The following is a 15,368-nucleotide window of genomic DNA, read 5'->3' on the forward strand; positions in this document are numbered from 1 at the left end:
AAAGAGCAATTACAAACTAAACATGATTTATTACCAGCTTCTCTTTATTCTGAATGTTCTATTTACAGCTTACAGATATTTAACATGTGCAGCTTGTACCATGTGCACATTTTTAATTAATCCCACGTCCTCAACCAGAGGTAACGTTCCAGCTCTCTGGTTAAATATTTCAATAGCCCTCCCTCCACTGGTCAGCGATAGGAATCGGGTCGTTTTTAATTAGTGGCTGAGGAAGCACAGGCGACGGGAGGGTCAGCGGGGCTGAAAGGGGCCCGAGGCCACCAGCACTCAGCTGTCTGCTTCCACCCAGCGCTTCCAGGAGGACGTGGGCCGCGTGGCCCCTCCCCCCACGCTGGAGCTCCATCCATGCAGGGTGGGACAAGCCAAGCATCAGCCACAGGAAGTCTCCATCAGTCACGATGAATGGAAGAGGCAGCGCAGCTTCTGCACGGTTCATGTGTTCATAACCTCCACCAACAAACAGCTTTCTGTAGTTACATTTTACAGAGCAATAAACACGTCTGAACATCAATCATTAACTGTCAGACACTCGTCAATCAATAACCAACAGGTGAATCTGCTGAAGCAGGATTTCTGTTTTCAGGTAGTAACAAAGACGCAGCTGCCGTTCTCTGTCACTTCCTCCCTCAGATTGTTTTAATCACCACCCCTGATAACATGAGGCACCTTTGGGTTTATAATCACACCATCTACATCTGATGGAGCATTAAGCTACTTCACTTTGTGATCTTAGATTCTAATGATTTAACCCAAGCACCAAGGAGCTCGGCCTGAAGTCAGCGTCGGTGAAAACTGAAGCACTTGCATGTAGAGTTACAGGGAAACAGCGGTGCATCCATTTCCCCGCCCTCTGTGGATGTTCTGGGTCCGACCCACGCTGGTACAGGACCACTCCACAGCCACAGCGTGGACGGGTCGCTGGTGCATCACAGGCAGAGAACAGACGACGAAGCCTCCACAGATGTGGAAGAGGCCGCGCAGAGAAGCACCTGCTGCTTCTGTCTTTTAAACATCAATCTCTCGTCTCGTGCTTCATTCCAACGCTCACATCTGTGAGCAGTGAACTGGGAAAACTTTAAATAAGAAAGTTCAATAGCAGAGTGTTCACACCACAAGAAACAGTAGCACGATGGCCACAGTGAAAAGTCACAAACACTGTGTATTGAGGAGGTTGCTATTTACATCATCATTTGCATGGACAATTTGTCTAGACATGGAAATGAACATGCAAATTACATTAACATGCACCAGAGCATCAGGGCGGTCACGCGTTACCCGCATAATTACAGCTTAATGAACTTTATTGATATCATTACAGATCATAAACTACCTCCAGCCCACGTTTCCATGAACCGCTCAGCTGTTTGTTTAACACAAACAGGCCTAGCAGCAAAACAAGGAGCGCGACCTGAACCCAAAAGCACGTTTCTTGAAATCAAACCACTGGTAACGACCAAAGGCAGCGCAAATTCAATTACACTACGAGAAAACATCAGTTCTGCCGATCAACAGCGGCCTTCAGCCGTCTGGATGAGAGTGAGCTCATTTAACCTGTGATCATCTCCCAACAGTTAAAGCTGAGATACCACACGTCTGCACCAGTCAGAGACCGAGCTCTAATGGAGCCCGTCACCCTCCAGAACCACGTCCCAGTTACTCAGACATAAACCAAATTCATCCTCATTCAACACTTCTACTTCTTCTGCACTGAAACAAAGACAAAGAAGGCGGAGAAGATGGATGTCACCAGGCAGCGCAGTTTATCATCTCCGTAACCTATCTGAAGGTGGTGGTCGGGGAAAACGCTCCCACACCGTCCCTGCACCTCCGTCAAGGTCAAGTCAAATTGGAAAAACAATGAGAGGAAAAAGAAAAGTGAAAGCGGTGCCGGGGGCAAAGACGAGCGGGTCAGAGCCAGCGCACGTCCGGGCCTCGGGCACAACGTGAAGCAGCAGAGTGGAAACGGCTGCGTGTCTGGATGGACTGATCCAAAGGCCGAGCGCTGCACGGAGGACGTGTGAGGGTCCGGCCGAGATCCCTCAGCGTGACAATATCTTACATGTGAAAAGGTCAGAGTGGGAAGAAAGGGTTGTAAATCCAAGCGCACACAAACAAACAGGCTCAGCGGCCTGAGGTCTGTTCATCCACAACCACAGCAGGCTGTTCCCACCGCAACAGGACAACAGGACGTTCAGGGCTTTTGAATAGAATCAATATAGTGCAAAGGAGAGACCATCATTAGCAAACGGTGCAATAGATGCCTCCCTTCACCTTCATTTACCGAGGACACGACAACTCATCTTCATCCAAATGTAAATACGAGACGTAAGCGATCACACGATGTGTGTGACTGCACAGAGCGAATCAGAGTCTTGCTCAATCGCTGCTGGAGCATCTTCAGCAACTCTTAACAATAAGAACTGAATCCAAACGGAGGAGGCTCCAGTTGGTTTTGCTTGGACACATTCTATGTTGCAACAAGTCAAAACTATTTCAATATTGAATTAATTCTTCAGTCCAGTGCAACAAAAGTGTTTGGATCAAGTGTATAATCATATTTTCCATGTGCCAGCATTGGCTCCAGCTGCTCTAAGAAGCACCCATTATATACAAACGTTACAGTAAGAATAATTTGCATTCATTTGGGGGAAGCACATCCACTGCTTCCAACCGCTGTGACCTGACGCAGCCAACTGTGCTACACAAATACAGGCAGGAAAGAACAGAGACCGAGACGAACGCATGTAAATGCTGCAAAGCAGAAGTTGGCCTCCTTAATTCCACACTTCTAATTCTGGCTGCAGCACCTGCATGAAATCCTCCCACGGGGTCAGCGATGCAGAAAGAGCTGCTGACATCAGTGCAGGGAGGTTTCTGACTGAGACCTCAGAGCAGAAACTAGTCAACAGGCTCAACAATGATCCTGCTGCAGCGATAAAAGAGTGAAAATCAGTGAGAAGGCGCTTTTCACAGACAGATGGAGATGCACAGCATTAAAACCAATGTCAGCCTGAAAACAAAAGAAAATAAGACCTTTTATCCCACTCAGTAAAGGAGACACAGCCACACACAGTCTGCTCAGGAATCAAAGTCATGATAAGAATGCAGCGGGTTTGGAACAGCAGGTCCGGTCTCAGGCCAAGCTTTGTTGGACCGGTCCGACCCGGTCCGGGTGCGGTCGGGCCTCTGTTCTGCCTCCAGATGTGTCGGTTGTCTGCCTCACTGCTGGAGGGAGGGGGGGGGTCCACACCCGCCCAGCGCTTCGGCTGAGCAGGAGGTGGGGAGCGGCGAACGGAGAGACCAGGAGAGGGAAACGTGGACAAACAGGTGAACGAAGCCTGTCATCAGCAGCTGCAGGAAGGTGCAAAGAAGAGCACAAGACGCTCATCACATTTAGGTCTGACCTCCACGCAGCTCCAACACAACGGCCTGGGGCCGGTTACAGCTCAGCCTTAACAAACACCGTCATGCTGAAGGGTTAACTATTAGCTCTGCAATCCTAGTACACAAATGATTCCACATTAGTAGAATTAATTATTACTGAACACGGGACACATTTCCAGCCTCCCTTTTCTAAACGCAACCAGGACATTTGCATTAAATACTCGTTTAGCCGCTGGTGTGAGGACAGAGACCAACGGCATCTAAACCACTCAGTGCCACAGTTAAGCAACATCTTTGTTTGCTCTTTGGAGGCCAAGTTACAAAAGGACCATCAAAGACTGAGCTTGTGTGTGTGTGTGTGTGTGTGTGTGTGTGTGTGTGTGTGTGTGTGTGTGTGTGTGTGTGTGTGTGTGTGTGTGTGTGTGTGTGTGTGTGTGTGTGTGTGTGTGTGTGTGTGTGTGTGTGTGTGTGTGTGTGTGTGTGTGTGTGTTGGGGGGAGGGGGCTCCTCTCAGTCATATTCTCTGCGACTCCGCCTTCTGCTTTTCTGACCCTGTTTAATTTACTTTCCTCTCTATAATCTTACTCTTGCTTTCACTCAACACCAAACTGAAGCAGCTTTAAGATTTGTCTTCACCTTTTTCAGATGGGAAAATTGGATGCAGGAAGATCACCTGCTATCCTCTAGCTGGCACTTCTGAGAAAGGATTTTTAGAAACCTCATCCATCACAGGTTGACAGGAAAACTGGTCTGCATCACATGAACCCACACAATAAAATTCCTCTTATTCCCATGAGGTGAATCACGACTGAAGCAACAAATGGGTACAAAACACAGAACTGTGAGCCTGTGTGTGTGTGTGTGTGTGTGTGTGTGTGTGTGTGTGTGTGTGTGTGTGTGTGTGTGTGTGTGTGTGTGTGTGTGTGTGTGTGTGTGTGTGTGTGTGGGCTTAAAGCTGGTTGTCCTGTCCTGCTGTGACTCAGCTTCCAGGCGGGTGACGTTCAGCTTTAGACTAAATACAAACAGGACAACACTGGAGCAGGAGCCTCATTTCACTCGCGTTTCCCTCTGACTCTCCGTCCAACAGAGGACTTCTTAAATTGCTCTGAGAATTCAGTGTGATAACTTCCAGCAGTAGATTAAAGCTTAATGTAGGTTTTCATGGTCTTTGTTAACAGTGACAATTGCAACTTCATTAGTATTCGCCACGGCAGCTTATTACAGATACATTAATAGGGAGAAAAGAAAACTCACCAACGTAAGGACTCGCTGGTTTCAAACCTCCAGAATAAAAACGAGGCTCTGCAGCCTGTTTCTGCACTCGCTGCTCGAGGCCTCGAGCAGCAGCTGGTGGCGCAGAGGAAAGCAAATAATCCTTATCTCCCTACAACAATTCCATACGTGGGAAACTGGACCAAACCCAAACATAAAGTTCTGTTTACTAGAACTAAAAGGACGCGACAGGTTCATTCTATTCACTGATTGTTAATTGGCAGATGAAAACAGCTACTCAAGGTTATGTTAAAGTAGGAAACGTGGAGGTGGAACACGCCTCAGACGGAACACACATGTTCTATAAGGCCATAAAGGTGAAGATCATAATGATAAACAGAAAACACACTGAAACAAAAGCCACCAAGAGCTGCTGGTAAAAGGAAATGATCTCCTCCAGCCTTTTACAACCAACGACAGTGTTCCACTTTGTTTGCATGATTAACCAGAGCCTGAGCTGTGAAGGATCAATAAGTGCTTCCTTTTTATGGGCCTGGCGCTAACGCTGTAACCCTACCTCCTCTGTGCCCTTCCTATTCCACAGCCAATTATGTGATATGATCAATACACATCCGTAATGGGATAGTGGTGCTTCTGGTGGCGATTCTGTGGCGAAGCAAAGCCTGAAAATCTATGGTTAACACAAAACACGGCTCCCGTAGCAGCAGAGTGTGTGTGTGTGTGTGTGTGTGTGTGTGTGTGTGTGTGTGTGTGTGTGGAGGGGGGTGGGGGTGCAGGTACAGGTCCTAATCTGGTCCAAACCACAGGAAGCAGACACGATGAGCCGACACCACAGACAGAAACTGAACTCAACCAAGCAGCGCTGTCAACAGCTCCTCACAAAGCGGAGCCGCTGACAGTCTGTCATCACGACAGACGCCAATCAAAACGGAGCGGCTCCCGCCAGAACTAGTGTCAAAATCAATTAACAAACAAGGACAAAAAAGACCTTATGCATTGAGCTGCAGGGGGACATTCAGCCATCTGGGTCCAGAGACAGGACCTGCTCTTCCTCCTCCTCACTGCCCCTCCTCCTCCCTGCTCCTCCTCCTCCTCCTCACTGTTCCTCCTCCTCCTCCTCGCTGCTCTTCCTCTCCTCCTCCTCGCTGCTCTTCCTCCTCCTCCTCCTCACTGCTCCTCCTCCTCCTCCTCCTCACTGCTCCTCCTCGCTGCTGCTCCTCCTCCTCCTCCTCGCTGCTACTTCTTCTCCTCGCTGCTCTTCCTCCTCCTTGCTGCTCCTCCTCCTCCTCGCTGCTCCTCCTCGCTGCTGCTCCTCATCCTACTCACTGCTGCTCCTCCTCCTCCTCGCTGCTCCTCCTCGCTGCTCCTCCTCGCTGCTCCTCCTCGCTGCTGCTCCTCATCCTCCTCGCTGCTGCTGCTCCTCCTCCTCCTCGCTGCTCCTCCTCCTCGCTGCTCCTCCTCCTCGCTGCTCCTCCTCCTCGCTGCTCCTCCTCCTTCTAGCTGCTGCTCCTCCTCCTCCTAGCTGCTCCTCACTGCTCCTCACTGCTCCTCCTCCTCCTCCTCCTACTCGCTGCTCCTCGCTGCTCCTCCTCCTCGCTGCTCCTCCTCCTCGCTGCTCCTCCTCCTCCTAGCTGCTCCTCACTGCTCCTCCTCCTCCTCCTCCTCCTCCTCACTGCTCCTAGCTGCTCCTCCTCACTGCTTCTCCTCCTCGCTGCTCCTCCTCGCTGCTCCTCCTCCTCGCTGCTCCCCCTCTGTGGAGTGAAGGCACCCAGCAGAGCGTTCTCACGTGCAGACGGCGCTGCTCTGGAAGCAGGCCGGTCCATGCGGCCGCCTGCTCCTGGTCCATCTCCAGTGAGCAGCACAGGACTCGCCTGCCAAAGTGTAACGCGTCCCCAGAGTTGAGGAGCTAATCAGAGGCCCACAATTAGAGCCGCCCCAGTAGCCACCGGCACCATTTACTAGATGAGCTGGGAGCTGCCTCTGGATGACATCACTTAAAGCACATCTGGGTCCCTCACCTTCAGAGCCCGCGGGGTCTCAACAAGCCTTGTGTCCTCATACTCTGAACTAAAATGGGGAATCTCTACAAAAGTATGAAAGTGATAAAGTAGCAAGTCAGTTATGAAAACCGTCCTCTTAAACGCGTCCTCAGGCTTTGATCGATTAAAGCCCGTCACCGGCTGTCAAAATGATGTAGGCAACACTAATGATGATTCAAACACAGACACAGACACAGACACAGACTGAGGCTTTGCTGATGAGAAAAACCCTCAGCCATTGATTGTTCTGATTTCTGCCTGGAAACAACAGCTCAAACAGGGCAAATTAAAGCGGTGATTTATTGTATTTACTGAAGGAGGACGCGCTGGAATCAAACTTGAATTACTCTGAGTTTGCATTGCTCATTTCTGTGGCGGCAGTGGTTTGTTACACAGGCATTTGCCAACATGTCGTGTTAAAGTAAAGTAGATCATTGGCTTCCTGTTCGTCCCCCTCACATGAAGCATGTGCTGCGTTTTATTCATGTTTTGAGCTCATGGGACCGTTCTACATGTGGAGCGCCGATGAATCTTCCCCCTCCCTTCACGCTTCCTGCAGGTTCTGGTGCTGGTCGAGACGTTAGCCCCAGTAAACGCTGGGCTCCACTCTGCAGCAGCCGGCGCCGCCGATCTATGAAACATTTCAACCTTTCCTTGGAGACAAAGATTTTCAATGTGTTTGTAGAGCTGACATTTGGCTCAGCTTTTTAAGAGAATGGATTTTCAGCTCATGAAACAAAATGGCCCGAGTGCAACGGCAGCAGCTGGACACCATCCTTTCGGACCAGCGCCGGTGCCGTTCCGGCTGCTGCTTCTGGCTGTGGGGGAAGATGTATTTTTAGTTCAAGCCTTCGACTGGACAGTGTTAAACCTGTCCCAGTGCGAGGCGTCGCCTGATGAAGTGACCTCATGCCACTCTGTGAGCCATGAGCCTCACAACCCGCCCTCACTGTGGAACCAAGCAGTGATCCAAACAGCCTGCACAGAACCAGCCAGGTCCGGGCGCGCCCGCAGGCTGCGCTCGCTACCTGTGACGCGGACGCCTGGAAACAAAGGCCATTTCTATTCTAGAAACTGCAGCTTGTTCAAAAGGCCAGTCGTAGAAATGTCAACACGCGAGACACACAAATATTGGAGGTTCCATTTGAAATGATTCCCTGACCTCCGGAGCGGGACTCCCACAAAGGGCTCCTCCCTCCTGGTCGATCCCATTAGCTTCCGGTGCCACCGCCCCAGCTGTCGACTCCCCCTCGCCACTAACGAGCTCCATTAGCGGTATTACCTGCGTCCTATGGGCGCTGGGGTCACAGGGTCAAAACAGACCTAAGCCTGAGATTAAATTACCCTGGGGGGGGGGGCACCATGATTCCAAACAAAGACTGCTGAATTCATCCTGCTTCTACATGATGGAATGCGCTGCTCTGGAGACTCGGCCTCGAGTCCGTTTTAGCTCGTTATTTTACCTGCAACCAATCATGAGTTTAGAATGGTACAAGAGCATAAATGATCAATGATGGCTAATAACAAAATGGTAGAAAAGCAAAACAGCTACTGCTTAATAAAATTGACTCCCAGCAGCTCCTGTTTTTTGCCAATGTTTGTGGGAGGAGCCGGAAGCGGAGGGAGATCCTCCATCGGTGAGGATGCGGCCTCTGTGTGGGATCCGGAGCCCAGTGGAGCTGGAAGCTGCAGGAGCAGCTGTGGGTTCAGCCAGCAGTGATGCAGGCGGAGCTCAGGTACCGGAGCATCGCTCACACACACACACACACACACACACACACACACACACACACACACACACACACACACACACACACACACACACACACACACACACACACACACACTGAGTCATCCCCAAGGTATTCACACTAGCTCCCACACAAAGCTTCTCAGGGCAGGGCCCGGTCTTGTCTCTCAGACACAGCCTGAGGCGCTGGATTCAGGATGTGTAAACTCTGAGCTCCAAAGCATCTCCACCAAACGCCAGCGCTCATTAAACATCCATTTACCACCTTGGGCTACGAACCACAGTCTCAGCAGCCTTTAAAAGGAGCCCATTCCTGCTTTTTTAAACGAAGGCCAGCTTGTGATTGCCCTTCAAACAGCTTCACCTCGTTGGCGTCCTCTTTTGTCTCCTGCTCAGAAACGCGACGCTCGTGTTCTCGTGATTAAAGGGTGAGTGAGGTCAGAACGCAGCTATTTTCTGATTAGCCACACTGGTGTTCAGAATGACTAAGCAGCGGTTCTACCCGGACATGTAGCTGGCACCGCTTGGCTTCCAGCACCTCTCACCAGCCTGCTTCGTTCCACAAGGCCCAAACTAAAGAAGTGGGTTTCAATTCGTCCTGCGTTGGTTTTCATGACGCCTCCACCGACCGCTGGCTTTGACACAGTCACTACAGATGAACGAGCCTTCCTCATTGTGAAGGGCAAAGGTGCGTGACTGGACGTTCCCCTTTTCACTCACACGGATGCACATTAATAATAGTAATAATAGTAGTAATAATAGTAATATTTCCAGACAGAATATGCTCCGTGCTGATGAACTTGCTTTCGTTGCCTTAGAGACATTGAACCACCTGTGGCTCAAACAGACTTCAGGTGATAATTACTTTCTCTGTTCCGTTTGAACATTTCTCCTCAACAAACGCTCACTCGTTCCGATCCATTCACAGTCCCTCCATTTTGTAACCTTTTAAACGATGACAGGGGACTGGATCTGTTCCAGAATGTTGAGAAGCAGCAGGCTGTAACCAGACGGACGCCCTGATGGTCTCATCGACTGCATGTGTGATTATTAAAGCCGTTCACAAATCCTGACTCTGAGAATCATGGAAATAAAACAAGATTGAATTCAAAAGCCCTAAACATTCATTTTATAGTAATTTAAAACCAATGAGTTCAGTTTTTGTTGACAATTCTCCATAAATAAAGGTTTGAAGCAGGTTGGACATGGGCTGAGGACCTGCTGGGCTCATTCAAACCCATTGAATGACTGGGCATTAACCACGTAACACCTGCACCCGAGTCCAACGCGCGCTAAACAGACGCGATGTTCAGACGGAAAAAGTCCATTTCACAAACTATCAATCATCCCCCAATTGAAGCCGTTGATGGGAGGAAATTTGGTCCAGAGCAAATAATAGATCCGCTGCGCTCCACCTCCTCTGCATTTGACTAATCCACCCCCCTGTTGAAGCACACGTGCTCTGACCTTCCCTTATCATAAATCACACACACTGTTTGGCTGCCATGATTGTGTTCAACCCAATCTGTCACTGAGGGTTCCCCTCCGCCCGCGCTGCAGACGCTCAGAACGGATTAGTGGGCGGAGCCAAGCGGCGCGGGCCTCGCGGCCGCGTCATCGTGGGCGTCAGCGCTGCAGCTGTGAAGTCCAGCGGTGGTGAGCGAGAAAAGGGCTTTAGCTTCAATGCTACATGGAGCCTGCTCAGATTGATGTTTGCCTGACGTCAATAAAACCAGAGAAACGCGGCGTTTTGGGTTTGACAAAAAAAACAATAACCAACAAACATGTTTGTTGTTTCTCAGTGACAGATCGTTCCACAGAAGTAGCAGACGACGCACACAAACCCAGACACACACACACACACACACAAACCCAGACACACACAAGACAGACACACACAAGACAGACACACACAACACAGCAAACAACACACAAAGACAGACACACACAAAACCAGACACACACAAAGACAGACACAACACACACACACACACAAGACAGACACACACAAGACAGACACACACAAACCCAGACACACACACACACACACACACAAGACAGACACACACAAGACAGACACACACAAGACAGACACACACAAGACAGACACACACACAACACAGCAAACAACACACAAAGACAGACACACACAAAACCAGACACACACAAAGACAGACACAACACAGCAAACGACACACACAAACCCAGACAGACACACACACAACACAGCAAACAACACACAAAGACAGAGACACACAAAACCAGACAGACACAACACAGCAAACGACACACAAAACATAGCAAACGACACACAAACCCAGACACACACAAACCCAGACACACACACACAACACCGACGCGTTCACACATTGCGGTGACAGAAGCGGGTCACGGAAGGTGTCCCACACAAACGTGCTGTCTGCAGCTCTGACATGACGAGACCTGGGCCCGTGGGCGCTGCAACAGGAGAACGCACGTGGGCCGCCGTGAGGCGTTCACTGACCCCCACGGCCTTCACACAGTAATGAAGACCAGCGGACGTCAGGGTGGAGGAAACTCAGCTCTGAATTAGACTTCTTCATATGCAGCTTCTTAAATGACAGATCAGTGTGGAGTCATAGTTGTGCCTCCTGTTAAACTTATGAGTGTACGTTACATATGACGTTTACAACTCAGCTGCCGCTCAAACGGAAGTTCACCGTGACACACGTCCGGAGGACGTTTGCTGCAGGTTCATTTGTGCAGCGTTCAGTCTTTACCTTCATCTCCTCGTAGAAGACGCCGCCGCCGAGGTGCGTTTGCGGCGTCGCCAGCATTTGCCGCAGCCTCTGCGCCTGCGTCACTCAGGCGTTCACCTTGTTAACGAGCAACTGCGCTGCGCCTTTATTAACGAACACATCCGGTGATTGGCTGCAACCGCTAATTGGTGACGTAACTAATTACTTGTGGATTTTTTATCTGTTATAGATCGTTGTTGTACTTGTTTGACCTAAAAGAACTTAACTTATTACACTTCTTGTTGAAAATCACATTTATGGAAAAAATAAATCCTTTCCAATAACTAAAACTAATGCAAAGACGCTCGTTCATCCCCTTAACTGCTGCTTTTTTGCTGATACTATTGTGATTGAGTTTTTCTGCTAAAAACACACTTCGCTGTGAACAAGTCACGCATAAGAGGCACCTGTACGTCAACACGTTGGACGCAGTATCAACTGGAATTCGCTGGTTGAGACAGATCGGAGCGTCCGAAGGCCGAGCAGGTGAAAAGGGACCCAGGCTCACGAGCTGAGCTCGATCCACCGAGACTCACCTGTGACATCTGAGGTCTGAAGTTGATCTCCTTCAGGTCCACGGACCCGGGCGAGAGGTTGTGCAACATCTGGCACAGCAGCACGCCGTCCCGCAGGGCCTGCGCCAGGTCGAACACGGCCGCCGAGGGCCACACGACCCGGTGGTTCTGGGGCAGGACCTTGCAGTCGATCAGCCACCGCCCGCACTGTCTCCACTCCTCCATGTCGGCTCCGGAGGCGCTCCTCGGACTCAGCGACCCACAGCTGGGCTGAACGCGGGGCTTCGGCGCACCAGCAGGCTACGGTCGGGCGGTTCGGCGCCGGACGCCTCGGTCCGTCTCTGTCCCTCACGATCGGGCGGTGTCGCGGCTCAGAAGCGGCAGCTACGGCGGGTCATGGCACTTTACGCCCGCTCCGACGCGCGGCTGCTCCGCTCGCTCCAAAACATGGAAATGGTGAAGGCTGAAATGGCCCGCTTCGACAGATCCAGTTCGGCGAGTGGAACCAGAAATCAGGCGTGCTGCCGGATCTTTCTCCTCTTCATTCTCAAAAAGTTTTCTCCGCTTTTTAAATCCAAATTGCGCGAGGCGGCGTTGACGGATAAAACAGCTGGATGCGCGGCGACTTCTCCGGTGTTTCACATTTCAGTGAAGCGAGCAGCGCCGCCGACTACACAATGAGGGGAAGCGGCTCAGACCCGTGCAGTTGTGGAACCGGAGCGCGGAGTCGCGCGCTGCATTTGCATCTAACGTTTCCTCACAAGTTACACGTCACAGGCGAGAAATTCATGTGGAGCGAAGAAACCGAGGGAACGACGCCGCGTCCGCTCCGATCGTCCTACGGCGCCCGGATCCGTGGACCTCCACGACGCGACCTCCACATCGCTCCACGGCGGCGGAAGCGTGGAAAAGGAAGGAGGGGAACAACAGCACTCTACATTCTCCGCGGAACGCTACTTTGTTTCGCGCCTTGACGCACGCAGAAAACAGCCTCGCGCGTTTCTACAGCTTCGCTTGTTTGTGATTTCTGCGTCTCTTCCGCTCGTGCCCCCTCTCTCTCTCTCTCCCCCACTCCTCGCTTCCCGTGCGGACGGAGATGTTGGGTCGTCCCAACCCCCGACCCCGAGGACAGGAGCGTCCGGGCTTCGGGCTTCGGGCTTCGGGCTTCGGACTCGGCGGTGAGCGGGAGGTCACGCGAGCTCACGCGCGGCGATCATCGGGGCGATCAAACTTGGTCAGCGTCCACACTTGGTGAAAGTGGCTCCCTCTTCACAATGTGGGATTCAGGGAGTGTTTTTGAGCAGAGACTCGGTGACGCGCCCCCTGACGGTCGGAGCGAACACTGCGCCGGCGACATAAGCGGCTTAAAGTGGAAATCCAAACCAAAAGCACAATGAACGCTTTTTTCCTGTGACGATGTTTGCGTGTTATCTGATGAGCTCTGGGTGTGTTGCAAAGTGGAAGAATTACATCTGGACAAAACACGACAAAGCCTTTGACATCTGCACAGAAACAGCTGGCAGTTGTGCAGCGAGGCTGGATTACCCTGAGTGTATATTTATTTATTTATTTATGCCAAAACACTTAATTCTGGTGAAACCGGTGAGATCAGACGCTCCAGGAGCTGTTGCTGCCGCACTAACAGTCCGTTTCCCACCTGTGCTGACGGCTGTCACGTAAATGAGCAGACGCCGCGTGTTATGACCACAGAAGAAGAGTAGCAGCATCAGGAAACATTAGATCATGGCATGGAGTCTTCATACGCTGCTTTCTCACACAGGACACGTTAGGGGCTGTTGCCTGTCTGTGAGAGACACATATTAAATATATACTAATGAATGACACATGGATGCACAGGAACCATCAGGCAAAACAAGCATCACTGTTAAGTTGTTGATCAAAAACTATAAACTTCGTTACCCGATTATTCGTGTGATGCATTTATTTAAAGCTCATTCCTGTTCATTCCAGATCTCCGTCTGTTTGTCTTTCACAGCTTGTCCTGTGTCACTTCTTTATGTTCCGTGCAGAGAGGCCTTTAAACCAGACATCAGCCAGCGAGCGGCTCTTTGTCACAGGAGGAAAGGCTCAGGTGTAAATAATAAAGTTAATGGCGGTTAAATTCCATTTTCCGTTCCATTTAGCTGTTTCCGTAATGTCACACAGTGACACTTACTGCCGAGAGCACCTGTGCTTCTCCTGCTATGACACATTCAAACGTCTGCCACGGAAAAGGATTATTACGCTGACACGGCGATTGTTACATACTTTTATAAGTTGTACTTTTATTTCACATTCTATTAAGTGAAACGTGACACATAAAATCATCAGCCAACGCTTCAGGTTCAGTCACGTTCCAAACTCATTTCAACTAATAAGAAATAGCTGAGAACGTCTTTAATTTACTTATATATACTAGACACCAATATTAATATGTACTTGAAGTGTCTTTAAGTAGCAGGAAGCACAACTCAAACACTCGATGTTGCTCCGTCTCTGATGCACGAGGACGCAGTCAAGCCGACGTATGAGCGTAAATGGTGCTAATGCTCGGTGTCAGTGTGGTTTACAGCTTGTTTTTGCTTTTTATCAACCGAGCATATGGCAAATTTGTCCGACTCTCTCCTCTGTCTCTAAGATTTCCCAACGTCAACGCATGTTAATAAAATAATCTCTGTTGGCCTTTAATGGCTTAATTGTCACTAACAGCAATATGCCACCTGTTCCTTGTTAGACCCTCTCTGTCACGTCTCATTACCTCCTCAGCTCGGCCCACGTGTCCACGGGGACCAGGCGCATTTAGCTGCTTCATCTCTGGGCAGAAACGCAGCGAGATGTTTGTGTTTATGGATATATTGTAAAAATGAACACAAACTGAAGGAAGACGCGCGTGCACGGCCTGTGTAAAATCATCAGCATGCACAGGTGCACATGCAAAGTGAAGGAAGGACTGGGGCTCGCGGGGCTTAACTGTCCTCAGAGCGGAGGATTAACGGTTTTGCTGACATTGATGATGTTTTTGTGACACGTTCTGTAAATGTACAGAACATCCTCCAACTCTGTGACGCGGCTTCCTGGATACGGAACATGTGCTTGAAGCTTCGTCTTCATAGTTAATAAAAGTCTTCCCTAAAGTTGGCTTAATGGCTGTGGATAATGCTCTGGTCACAATGGGTCCTGGTGGATAAATGGTTTGTGAGTCTGGCCAATGGGGCCATGAGATCACTTAGCCTTTAAATGCCCCATCAGCCCAAAACGTGGCTTATAAATCTTTAAGCAGCCTTTTTCCACTGGGAGCCGTGTTGCTACGCTCAGACTATTTCCAGAGGCAGCTGAGGAGAAAAAAAGAGAAAGTGTCACTTCTTAATGAATTCACCTCAAAGGAAACTAAATGGTTTGTCTCAACGCGTGCGTGACACATTTACAGCTGTCTGCTACGAACAAGCAGTTTATGAAGCTGTGTAGGACTTTACACAAAAGGGCCGGGAACGCTTTAAATCCTGTCCAGACTGATGAAGGTCAAATTATTTCATCTAAATGCTGCAGGGGCATCATCTGATGGCGCTTTCCTTCCATTCTTTGTGCATTAGAAACTTTTCACAGGCTCCAAATCCCATACATTCTATTTCTGGTAGAGTCAGTTCTCTTCT

The 15,368-nt window shown here is 50.0% G+C and overlaps 1 protein-coding gene across 13 annotated transcripts in view; it reads right to left on the minus strand.

Annotated features, from left to right (window-relative positions):
- Positions 1–13,127, minus strand: part of vav2 (vav 2 guanine nucleotide exchange factor) — a 102,844-nt gene extending 89,717 nt beyond the window's left edge. For 5 of the 13 annotated variants that reach the window (XM_055513464.1, XM_055513462.1, XM_029168883.3 and 2 more), the window contains exon 1: positions 11,740–13,125. In XM_055513464.1, the coding sequence (XP_055369439.1) occupies positions 11,740–11,943 (204 nt within the window). In that variant the 5' untranslated portion in view covers positions 11,944–13,125. Of the gene's footprint in view, positions 1–11,185; positions 11,652–11,739 lie in introns of those variants that run through there. The other 8 variants (XM_055513465.1, XM_055513463.1, XM_029168882.3 and 5 more) reach the window with 4 other exon arrangements.
- Between the last annotated feature and the right edge of the window lie 2,241 nt (positions 13,128–15,368).

This window comes from Betta splendens, chromosome 12 (assembly GCF_900634795.4).
Source record: "Betta splendens chromosome 12, fBetSpl5.4, whole genome shotgun sequence".
NCBI classification, from domain to species: domain Eukaryota; kingdom Metazoa; phylum Chordata; class Actinopteri; order Anabantiformes; family Osphronemidae; genus Betta; species Betta splendens.